The sequence below is a fragment of the Diabrotica undecimpunctata genome, chromosome 3 (assembly GCF_040954645.1).
Source record: "Diabrotica undecimpunctata isolate CICGRU chromosome 3, icDiaUnde3, whole genome shotgun sequence".
Classification (NCBI taxonomy): Eukaryota; Metazoa; Arthropoda; class Insecta; order Coleoptera; family Chrysomelidae; genus Diabrotica; species Diabrotica undecimpunctata.
In genome coordinates, this window is record NC_092805.1 from 165750871 (window position 1) to 165763994 (window position 13124).

Below are 13124 nucleotides of genomic sequence, written 5' to 3' on the forward strand. Positions count from 1 at the left end.
GCAAAACGTTTAGAATATTGTTTATGGGCCCAAGGGGAATATTTAAACAATATAAATTTTCTAAAAAACGTGTTTTTTACCGACGGAGCCACTTTCACTACAAATGGAGTAGTATCATCACAGAATTGTCGCTATTGGACAGCAAATAATCCCCATTGGGTAATAAACTGTAAAAGCCAGTATTCTCAAAAAATCAATGTCTGGTGTGGTATACTGAACGAGCGAGTTATTGGTCCTTTCTTTTATGAAGAAAACTTGAACTCACAGAACTTTTTAAAATTTTTAACACCAACTTGTGGGATTCTATTCATGAGCTCCCAATTAATGAACGATTAAATTTGTATATCCAGTTAGATGGGTGTTCTGTTCATTACGCCAGAACCGTGAAGCAGTGGCTAAATGAAAATTTTCCGAACCGTTGGATAGGCCGGGGTAGTCCGTTGATATGGCCACTCAGATCTCCAGATCTCACAATTTTAGACTTCTTTCTCTGGGGAGTTATCAAACAAAAAGTTTACCAAACCCGTGCAAGAGACGAAAACGAACTTCGTGCAAAAATTCGACAGGCATGTGCAGAAATTACTCCCCAACAACTAAGAAATGTAAGTAGAAATATTCATAAACGCTACGACAAATATATCCAATTAGATGGTGGATTGGTAGAGGCAACTAGGATTTAAACTAAAATTATGTTTCCATGTTTCTGTTAATACAGAGTGTTTTTTTTCTTAGTGAGTTTTAAAATTTTAAGTTGTCATAAGTTTGTTATTAATAAATATATCTTAATGAAATTTTTGTCATAGCTATTTGAAGCCACTCTAAATCCAGTGGCGTAGAAATTTTTTTAATAAAAAAATCGCTAATACAAATTCTCCATTTTCGACGAAGAAAAAGTATCGTAGAAGGCCCTGAAAATGTAACTAAATATTTCATATTTTGTCCCGCAATAGACCTTTTATTACATGACATTAAAAAAAAATTTGATTAAAATCGGTTAACAACTTCAATTTTTATACAGGTGTTTCCAATCTAAATGGGTCACACTGTATGTGTTAAAGATTATTCTCTAAAAATGAAAAGTTCACTGCAGCTGGTCAATGAAAGTGATAAATTTTATTGATCTCACGTGAATCGTAAAAAATGGCAAAAATCGCGCCATGTTAATTTATTTAACACTTTTATAAAAACTGAGTTTCTTCTCGGCAAAATACAAAAACGGCATATGAAAGCTGAACTTTGTGCCTCTAAAACACATCTTGAATTTTGTCGATAGGACATTTGGATCAAAAGATATCGAATTTTTACCGTCCAGCTGATACAAATTTTATTAATCAGTGATTTCGCTCGCGTAAATGACATGCAAAATCGACGGTCGCGTCAAGCGTTGTTTCCAAGAGAACCATTCATTCTACACAAAAAATTCTTATAAACATTTTAGTTTAAAATTATCTCACCTACATTTTTTATTTGAAACATTTTTTTCTACGGTGTATAGATTCTTGGTAAATCGATTATTTTTGCGTTTTTACCCCCCTACAAGGAAGGTTTTAGGGGAAGCCCGGGGGTAAAAGTGGTAAACTTTTTGCATCTTTTTTAAAAATGCATCTTTTTTGGAGTTCCAAAATTAATATTCTCTGCAAAATTCAGCTTGTTCGTATGATTTTAGGGGTCAACTCTCGGACGACTCGACTATAACTCCTATATTATATAATAATAGATACTATAATATAATTCCAAAAACCAGTGATTTTGCCCGTCGCCATGCGACAATTTTTTCTAACTCCCTAAGGGCCGATTGTTCGAACGCTAATCAAAACTTAATTGTAATCAAATATTTAATTAAAATCAAATACGTCACATTTTGAGGTTATGTTGACTGATTTATTTTATTTAATTTTATTATTTTACGTTTTAATTTACAATAAACCATAATTAAACTCTTTCTGATGTTAATTTTATGTTTTTATTTACAAATCAATAATAATAATAAGCAATTTTTAATAATTTTGACAGCTGCTGTGACATATTTGATTGTAATTAAATCTTTGATTACAATCAAGTTTTGATTAGCGTTCGAACAATCGGCCCTAAGTGTTTTAGTTTGTTGTAGTCGTTTAGATTTCGCTTCCTGAGCTCGTCATTCTTCATTTTGCTGGGCTCTTACTTTCTTCATCAAGCATTTCTAGCTTCCTTTCGTTCTTCATCGGTATTATATTTTTTAGGTCCCACCATGTTTTATTAAATTTTAAAATAATAAACTTCAGTGATGTAAACCAAGTAAATATAAAGTAACATAAAGTTTTAAATGATTTTATTTAATAAATCTTACCTTAAAATTTCAGTAACCAATATTTTGACAATTTAAAAAAAAATTAACTACTGATGAAGTAGTAAAATTTCTTAGTAAGAATATTTAAATAATCAATTTGTAGAATGAATTAGCAATAAATCAACCGTATCGTTTCAAAAACAAAATATGATTGATTAAGACACACTTTAAGAAAACTCGAGGCATTCGAGATGTGGTGTTACAGACGTATTTTAAGAATTTCAAGGGTGGATCGTGTGACTAGTGTTGAGGTCCTACGTAGAATAGGCAAGGAATGCGAGATTATTAACACCATCAAAGAGCGCAAACTAGAATATCTTGGCCATGTTATGAGGAATGAACAGAGATACGGCTTGTTGCAACTCATTCTTCAGGGCAAGGTATTTGGAAAGAGAGGACCAGGGAGAAGAAGAATATCTTGGCTTCAAAACCTGAGAAAGTGGTTTAATACATCGACAACCGGACTATTCAGAATAGCAGCAAGCAAAGTTAGCATAGCCATGTTGATCGCCAACATCCGGAACGGATAGGCATCGTAAGAAGAAGAAGAAAGACTCAGTAAGTTGAAATTATGTTTTAGTCTGTTGTACAACTTTCAACAAATAAGTCACTTTCGGAGAATCGCCCAAATTTTGTCAGGTTGAAATGTGTTAGTCCAGATTTCTTTCCTAGGTGGCGCTAGGAGTTATCGTCCCGGACATACTGAGTTTCCGCTGGATTGTGGTCCTAGCCTTTTATTAGATTAAATATGATTTATTGACATTTATCATATTAGTGACAGTGATGTAATCCATCTCTAACGTTGGTGTCCCCTGTAAACCGAGCAACCCAACTGGAGATCTGGTATCCAACCCGTGTGGAAAGTTGGGTCGGGAACTGAAGAGAGCGGGAGAAATGGCCCTCCGAAAAGGGGGTTTGGCGACTTCTTTGTGAGCAGGCCAAGATCCACAACGGATTGTCCAGCCACTTATGATGATGATGACGTAATCCATCTGGGCGTGATGACGTAAAAAATAATTTATTTAAATGAGAATGGGCTCGTTAACTAGCTAATTTGAAAGGTTAATAAATTATTTATTCAGTGATACAAACAATAACATAACAAATAAGAAGTATGTACATAAATTATTTAATACAAAATACATTTTACTTGACAAATAAAAATTGCTTTTTGCTTAAATTAAATGTTCAAATTGCCACCCACCTGCTTCTTGCCAGTAACTGATCCGACGACGACAATCTTCTTGAAAGTTGTGGTTCATTTCTGTAGTTATATTCGTTATATTTCTGTAGTTATATCCGTGCTTTACACAGCATATTCTATTTGCCGTTTCCCATACCCCAATCACCATTTCTTCTTGTCATATATATCTTCTTCAGTGAAATCTTCTGTTTATTCCATTGATTTTATTTGTACGTTCCACTGTAATCTAGGATGTACTCTTCTCTTCCTACTATTTGGTTTCCATTTCCAAGTTCTCAGATGTCTCGTCCATCCTTCTCAGATGTCCATACCAGAATAATTTTCGTTTTTTAATTCGGCATTTAGTATCTTCTTCACATTCATTAGTTTTCTAACTCGATCATTTCTCAGTTTGTTTATTAATGTTAATCTGCAAATTGTTCTCCAAAACATCATATACATTACATTTATTCGGTTTTCCATACTTTTATTTGTCACCCACGTGTCTGAGCCTTACAGTGAGCAGCTTTCCAATATTGTCTTTTGAAGAGTTGGAGTTTAGTTTTGCTTGTAATATCGTCAGCATTTGTTTATATTTATTTCTTTGTTTTGTTGAGTTGGTATTTATCTCCAGGTCTTCTGCGATGTTTTCAGTGACCATGTATCATAATTAATTCCAAACCCCAGCTTCCAAATTTTTTTTTCCAGTTTTTTTATCATGTAGACTATGTTGTCTTTGTCTTCTGCTAAAATTATTTGATCATTAGCAAACAAAAGACTATTTTTTAGTGTTTCATCTTTATAAAGTTTGAATAAACTTAGTGACAGGTAGCATCCTTGTCGAAGTCCTTTATCCGGTTCTGAGTACTATTTTTGTTCGACTTATATTCTTCATGCATTACCTTCGTAAAATAATTTTACAGAATTTATGCAGGTGTTATTTACTCCATCTACTTTATCTAGATTAGTCAGTATGGTTCCATTCTCATCCAAGACATATTTTCCATATGGGCTCACTATTTTGTTACTAATTCTATTTGTTAAATCTTGTGATCGATCGGCGATCTACAACATCCTCATTGATTTCTTAAAATGTATTGAATTAAGTGAGAAGTAAATTAGTCCTTACTTTTGTTTTTTTTTTTAATCCACACTAAATATTCAATATTCCATAGTAGTCCTTATCGTTTTTATTGAGCATCCACATTTCGCACAATGATTGGTTTTAATATTTTCTCAAAATGTATGTTCCATACTATACTCTCACTTTCATTTATTGATATATTTTATTTGTTCTCTAGAAACAACCTAAATTCTTTAACAATTCTAAATGAATATTTTTCAGGGGATGTGTTTTACTAAAAAGATTACTAAGTATGCATGATACACAATGCTATTAGTTAATTATCAAGGATGTTATTCCTTATAGATTACATCCTTGTTACGTTACAGATACCTGAAGTTAGACATGATTAGGATTAATGATGAGCTCAAGCGCAAATCTCAAATAGTTTTGCTATCGCGATCGAAATTTTTCCATTAATTGTACATAACCAAATGATTATAGATATATTCTTCTTCCTGTGCTATGCTCAATTATCGTGCAAATTGGCTATACTAAGTTTGTTGACGGCAGATCGGAAAAGGGATGCAGAGAATCTGTTAAACTACTTCCTCAGGTTTTTAAACCATGACGTTCTTCTTCGAGCTGGTCTTCTTCCATCTATCTTGCCTTGTATTATTAAATGAATTGTATTAAGCTTCAAAAATATTCCAATTTTTAATGCCCTGACCACTTCTGTAACTTTTCCCGTCTACTGCAAAACAATCTCGTTATGAACTTTATCTAACCAACTTATTCGTAAGATCCGATACACCTAGATTTCAAAGTCTTCCAGATTTCCGAGAATTGTATCCGTTAACGTCCAACCTTCAACACCATATAACAGAATAGAGACCACATCTCACTAATCTAATTTTCAATCTCAAAGTGATATTATATTTTTAGAGAGATTTTCTTCGTCTTAAAAATGCAGCTCCGGCCTTCTCTGTATTCTGGTATATCTGATTTCTTTGAACATGTTCCAGTTTTCATTTAGGTTAAAACCAAAATAAGTGATACTGTTGGTTCCCTCCAATTGTTTTACATAAGCTGTTATCATTTCTTGTTGTATTGCCGTTGTACTGACGACCATCCCTTTGTCTTTGTGGTGCTTAGCTATAAAAATAGCAAGACTAAGACGAGTAGGACATCTAGCAATGCAATAGAAGAACAACCCTCCTAGATGAATCCACAGCCGGTGGGAAGTAGACGGAAAGGTAGAAAACTTAGATGGAAGGATGGTGCAGATGAAGATGCTAGAAAAATAGGTGTAGCAAACTGACAACGGTTAAAAATGAATAGGGCTGACTAGTCAAATGTCAAATAGAGTTGGGAAGGTCGAGGCTGTACTATAGGGCTGTAGCACCAGATATGATGATAATATATGTTTTTATCTTGGACGCTCAATCAAAAAATGCTATAAAATGTTGGGAATTGTGAAAAAACATACGTAATATGCTACTTTTTTTAACCCATCCTATATATTTCAAAATAATAAAAAATCCTTTACTAACCCACATTCCAATGTAACCGTTTCGCTATGATAGACTATCGCGTCAATAGTGACTCAACCTGTATATTAAATGGTTCCATGTAATATTTATTAGTGTTGGTCTACTTTTTCGCAGAATTCTAACTAACAAAAATTGCTGTCGTTTTTTTTTTTATTTTTGATTTAATTAACTCTGTATCGTTAATTATTGTATTTATTTTTAAAACCGTTATCACTTATTTGTGTTAATAGCCTAAAAAATACTAACAAATAATAGTCTAGACTTAATATATTAAAATGTAGTCCTTGGCACTAAGACAAACAAATACTGATTACTTTTATTCCGCATATTCTATATACATATTAGCCAAATCAGGTAATATCCTAAAACGATAAAGAGTTAAACTAGAAAGAAATTTTGGATTGGAGATTAAAGATTGGATTTACACAATAGAAATATACTTAAATTCGAAATATTGTCATTTGTGTGACGTTGTACCACAATTTTGTTTCTGTTGTTTGTTGTATTTGGTTTGGTTGTTTATACGATTTATAGCACAGGGAAGTTAAGAAGTCTTTCAAAAACGCTATAGTTGAGAATCAAACTTGTAGGCAGTGGATTCTTAGAAATGTGAATGCGATAAAGCGACGACGTCGTTGCCAGTTTGTGATCATAAGCAGGGGTCGCCATGTTGCCGGCAATCGTTTCTCGTCATCGCGCGTATTTAAGCTGTTAGGCCGTTTTTCGATTTCGATAGCTTCACGAATGATTCTTGATTTTAAGGACCGGATGAGGGCGATGGTTTTTGCTTTTTCGAAATCTATTTTGTGGCCTGTTTGAATATGATGTTGGGCTAGGGCCAACATGTTAGTAAGGTAGAATGTTCGTAAATACGGTTATGGATTCGTCGGTTTGTCTGTCCGATGTATGTACGTGGGCAAATGAAACAAGGTATCTCGAAGACACCATGGTCTTCATTAGAGATTTGGTCTTTTACGGATCTGACGAGATTGGACAACTTGGAGTGAGTAGTGAAGATGGTTTTGATATTTAGAGGAAGAAGAGTTCTACTGATCTTGTCAGTGACACCTTTAATAAAAGGTAGAAAGATTTTGGGTTGATCCGGCGGCAAGGTTGCTTTTTTGGATGGAATGGGGTTTAGATGTTTTTGAATGCTCTCATTGATTTGGGTTTTGTGGTAGCCGTTTTGTAAGAGTGTTTACCTTATTGAATTAATTTCGGATGACCTATGATTGTTGTCGCTAAGTTTTATGGAACGAGAAATGAGAGTGTTGACAACTGAATTGAGTTGGGCGGGGTGATGATGTGACTGGGCATTAAGATATCGGTTTGTATGAGTGGGTTTCCGGTACACGGAATAGGAAAAACTGTGAGGTAAGTTTTTCTGAATAAGAACATCAAGGAATGGCAAAGACGCTTCAGACTCAACTTCCATCGTGAATTGAATACTAGGATGTATTCCATTCAGGTGGGATACTTTAACAAATCTCTATAAGTTGTCGGATATGCAGATGACATCGACATCATAGCTAGATCCACAGAGTATCTTATCGATGCATTCCAGTCGTTAAAGGCATCTTCACAGACAATGGGAATATATATAAATGCCCAAAAGACCAAATATATGTGTTGTACTAGGTTAAGCAACCAGACGCGTAGAAAAATAATGATTGACGATTTAGAACTGACGTGACGATGTACGGTGGACGCCTACGCAGAAATGCACGGCACCTTAAGAAGAAGAAGAAGATTTAGAACTGGAAGGCGTCTACACCTTCATATACCTAGGCTCGCTGTTGACTAAAGATAACAACTTCAGCGAAGAAATTAAAAAAAAGAACAGTGCTTGCCAAAAAGTGATACTATGGCTTGAAAAGACAGATGGCATCCAAATTACCCAGAAAAATTACAGTGACCATCTATCTTCTTCTTAAAGTGCCCTCTCCTCAATGGAGGTTGGCTACTACAATTTTAAAATCTTCTCTATCTTCAGCTGTTGTTATTAGCTGTTCAAAATTTAGCCCTGTTCATTGTCGGATGTTTCTGAGCCACGATAGTCTTTTTCTTCCTAGGCCTCACTTTCCCTCGATTTTTCCTTTCACTATAAGTTGGGCATATTGGTACTTATTATTTCTCAGTATGTGGCCTAGGTATGATGTTTTTCTAACTTTTACTGTGTTAAAAAGTTCTCTTTCCTTGCCTATTCTATGCAGCACTTCTTCGTTTGAGGTATGCGATGTCCATGAAATTTTGAGCATTCTCCGGTAGATCCACATTTGTGACCATCTATAAAACGGTGATAATTGGACTTAGGGGTAACTCCTTATTTGGAATATTTTGAAGATTCTGCAGTTTTTATGTCGTCTGCAGTTGTTGTTGGCGAATAAACTTAAATGATGTTGAAGTTGTGAGGTTTGGCTTTTAGTTTGAGGAGGAAAATTATTATATCGTTAACAGCATGGAATTCAAGAACTGTTTTGTAATCTTGGTGAAATCAAAATGGCTACAACAGTTAAATTCTGGGTCCAGCTGAAAGAGAAGCAGTATAATTGCCCTCTCATAGCCAGTGTGTTTCAGCTAGTCCAGCGATTTCGATGTTGTATCGTGTCATAGTTTGCCACTTATGTTTTTAGTCCTTACACGTTGCATGTATCGACATTCACTGTGTATCTCAGTTATACTTGTGTAGACCAGCAGCTGAAATTCCACACGGTGCCTGGTCATTAACAGTCTTGTGGCCGTTAGCCGATTTTTCACTCCTCCACCCGGACTCAGAGTAGCTCCGGTCGTCATCCAGACTGCGTGACAACATCCGAGGCTCACTCTTAGATAACATCACGATTAACTTTCTTGGGAATAATAGTGCAGTGGATTCTTTGCCCTTCTCACAAGCATCACAATCATTTCGCTGTTAGAGCTCCGCTTATGTGCGCTTTAACTGTGCTACTGGTGGTCACTGCTGCCCTTCGCCAGGAATGTTTATTGACTTTCCGGTCTAGGATGTGGTATGGGTAGGAATATAGAGGGATTGGATGGAATAAAGGAGTTAGCGTAATGCATGGTTGCGAAGTCCTGAAGTAGTCTTTTCTTTACTGAGTCTGTAAAAGAGTATTAAGCGCTACCCGCATTTAATTTGTATGCAAATCACCTGCCAAATTTTGATTGCCACACTCTAACTGTATTTAAGCTGTATAGCTGTGTAATTTACCATTGTTTAGTTTTATTTATATAAAATTCTATTTATTGTTTCAGGTATCTTGAAAGTCGGATAGCCTTGAGTTTTCGCACTAGACTGGTAGACCACTCGTACAAACTATACTTCAAGAACCAGAGTTACTACAGGGTGACTGTCTTAGACGGCAGATTAGACAATTGCGCGCAGCGGCTGACTGATGACATAGAAACTGTCGCCAACACCGTTTCGCACCTTTACGGACAAATAACGAAGCCATGTTTCGATATACTGCTCATGGTTATCGCTTTAGCCAATTTGGTGAAGAGTCGCCATTCGAATCTTGTGATAGGACCTGTGATTATTTGCGGAGTGGTGATGTTTTCAGCTTTACTTTTAAGGTTTGTATTAATGTAAACTTTATGGCTTATTTATTATTATTAAAATATATTTAAAATGCTTTTAAAACTATTTTTTAACAAAAAATTATAACTTCAAGAATTCAAGAGTTGATACCCTTTAGCTAGGACGCAAATTTGGTGTTAAAAAATTGCTTAAAATATTTTACGAAAATTTTCCTACTACTGAAATACTCTTTAAAAATGTTCTACCTACTTTCAGTCTACAGTCGGAATGATATCTGTTATGGCACTGGTTCCTGTCGTAAGTAACATAGTAAAGCACTGATGGCGATATAAAATAAACTATGTTTAAGCTTAAAAGTGCTTAAAAGGTAACCGTTTGTTAGGTATGACCTAAACTATTGTTACCTTTTGGGAGTCAACGTTTTGTAGAGTATAATAAGGATGCAAGACAGTTGATTTCCATGTTTGCAAATGTCAGTGTCGATTGTAGTCTATAGTCATCAGATAAGATAATCAGACTATCTATTCTCTAGGAGTATTAAGACATCTCTTGAAATAAAAACAAACTATAAGAAATGTTTCATTCTCTTCTAGGTTTGTGTCTCCAAGGTTCGGCCACTTGGTAGCCCAAGAAGCGGAGAAGAAAGGATATCTGCGACACGTCCACGGAAGAATCGTTAGTAATGCCGAAGAGATTGCTTTCTACGGAGGCCATCGGGTCGAAGAAAGTCAACTAAGACAAGCTTTTAGAGTTTTATCTAAACATTTGGAACACATGTTCGGAGTGAAATTATGGTTCATCATGTTGGAGCAATTTTTGATGAAATATGTGTGGTCTGGAGCAGGTAAGTTATTCAACAATAAACTGAACAGTTTTTATGAGTATTCGCCACAATAAACGCTACCGAAATCTAGCTTCATAACGATTTTGCAAATTATTCAACATATTTATAAAGAGTGGTTGCTGCAGTTGTTGAAAACAGTTATTATCTTTACTCGTAGTTCTCCAATATCTACTGGCTTAACTTCTTGAGTTAAATACTGATTTCTTCAGCATGCCACAAATGTATGCATCAGATGTTGTTAGGTCAGGTGAGTGAGCTGGGTACTAGAACTCTGTTTTACAGATATTATTCTGTTTTAAAAATTTCGTGAATTTAGGCTAGGGAGCGTATAGCTGTATGGCCCGTTGCGTCATCCTGTTAAAACTATTGCCTGCACATCTGCAGATTTCGTTCGCGGCAAAAATTTCGTAAATCATAGTCCAGGATATGATGGAAGCGAGAAACTCTGGAGTGTTTTCATAAATTTTTACCTTATTTTGTCTGTATATTTTTGTATATAAGTTTCTATATACGGTTTGTCAATGCCTTGGTTGGTCAAAGCTTCTATTACTGGCTTGGGATATATAGAATCATAAGCCTTTTCGAAATCTATGAAGGTTAATGCTAGCGGTATTGCATATTCTTTAGCTCTACTCATTTGTTCTCGAAGCGTATGAATATGATTCATGGTACTGAATCCTGTAGCCAGCTTGCTTTCTTGGTTGTGCAGCATCTAATGCATTTGTTAATCTTTGTGAATATCTTATATATAATTGGTAGTAGACTTATAATTTTTGATATCCTCTTTGCTGCCTTTCTTATGAATGAGAATTATGTTTGCTGTATTCCAGTGGTCTGGTATATATCTTGGTATATATCTTAGACAGTTCGTAAATAATCCTGCTAAGATTTTCCAGGTTTTTTTGCCAGCCTATTTAAGCAGTTCCACTGTTATGCTATCTATTCCAGCTGCTTTACCGCTTTTTATTTTTGTAATTGTCGATTCTACTTGTTCCGGAAGGACTCATTTGCAGCAGTGGCAAATGAAAGGATAGGTTTCAAGATAGTGTTTTCCTTAGACATTGTTGATGTGTGTACATGCGCTGGAGATAAAAAATTAAAGAATAGTAGTTCATGAGCGTATATCAAGGAATTAAAATAGGGCTTAAATAGATAATGTAGCAATTTAGTTACAGCTATTAAAATAACTGGATCCAATTTCATAGTTCCAATGCAGATAACTGAGTCTGTTTTATTAGTTTGTTGTTTGCCTATCTTGGGGTATGAGATACTAAAGAGAGCTTCGTATATAGGGAGAAAGCTGATGAAACCTGGGTATCGCATGATACTCGGACTTCAATTGTCATTAACTTCCACTTGTCGTGTGCACCTCACAAAATTCACGCGATCGTGACCGTGCATGAAGAGATCTTTCATCACCACAACGTCTCACGAATTTCCAAGGTTAATTTAGATTCTTTAGTAAAAACTGAATATTTTTTTCGTGTGAATAGAGTAAGAATAATATTGTTTTTTTTTATTTTCTAGGTATAATAGTCGTATCTCTGCCTATTCTCCTAGCAGCCGGCAATCGACGCAAAATCTCCAACAAAAGCCTTCTTTCCATGCCAGACTTTTCATCCAAACCAGAATCTCCCATTGCCGAAGACACAGCCGACGACCAAGTAGAAGACAGCGTATCAGAACGTACGCACTACTTCACTACCTCTAAGAACCTGTTGATCACTGGCTCAGATGCTGTAGAACGGCTCATGAGTAGCTACAAGAACATCGTCGAGTTAGCTGGTCATACGGCCAGAGTGGCCAACATGTTCGAGGTTTTAGAAGAAGCTAGCAACGGAATTTACCATAAGACTCTCGTCGCTAAGAAAGAGAAGTCTGCTGATTTCGAGATTGAGTTCCGTGGTGATCAACCTCTAGCAAAAGGTAAAGTAATTAAATTAATTATTTTATGAAAAATTTTGCGAAAAGCTATAACAAGCATTTGTTTCGTAGCTACACAAAAATACAAAGAAATTTTAAAAATTAGTTTTTAATGATCGCTTTGAATATTACCAACTTTAAAACATTTAAAAACTGACAAACATTGATAATTATTTTCTATTTTTTGTTTATATAATTTTTTTCCTCCATTTTTAAAATTTAAATAATGTTTTTAAAATTGAATAAAGTAATTTTATTATTTCTTTACTATTTATATTTTAAACAAATTAAATTATATTAAAATAATCCAATATATTATTATGTTTGCTTCTAACGCCACCTGTTAACGTATTAAGAAAGCATGCATTGTTTACTTATGACAGACCTGTCAAATTCAGACGAATTATTAAATTAATAATAAAATATAAATAAATATAATTTGATAGTAAATTTAATTATTATATAAACTAAATTGTTTTCTAAAGTTTTCCTTATCGAACCGCAAAACTTATTGAACAGTCTATTATATAAAATTTTTCATTGTTATTGCATTATTGTGAGCAAGTGTATTATTCTTAAGTGAAGAAAAATCACTTAAATTTTGAACAAATGAGGATATTTTACTTTAATTTGGTTTCGGCGTCGTTGCCAAAAAACTGACATAATATTCTTTATTTGTTTTATCCTTCTG

At 34.7% G+C, this 13124-nt stretch overlaps 1 protein-coding gene across 3 annotated transcripts in view; it reads left to right on the forward strand.

Annotated features, from left to right (window-relative positions):
- The window catches only part of Abcd1 (ATP binding cassette subfamily D), a 141555-nt gene that overhangs the window by 120088 nt on the left and 8343 nt on the right, over positions 1-13124 (forward strand). For all 3 annotated transcript variants that reach the window (XM_072527457.1, XM_072527456.1, XM_072527458.1), the window contains 3 exons: positions 9381-9701; positions 10260-10510; positions 12038-12436. In XM_072527457.1, coding sequence (XP_072383558.1) covers positions 9381-9701; positions 10260-10510; positions 12038-12436 — 971 coding nt within the window. The remainder of the gene's footprint in view (positions 1-9380; positions 9702-10259; positions 10511-12037; positions 12437-13124) is intronic.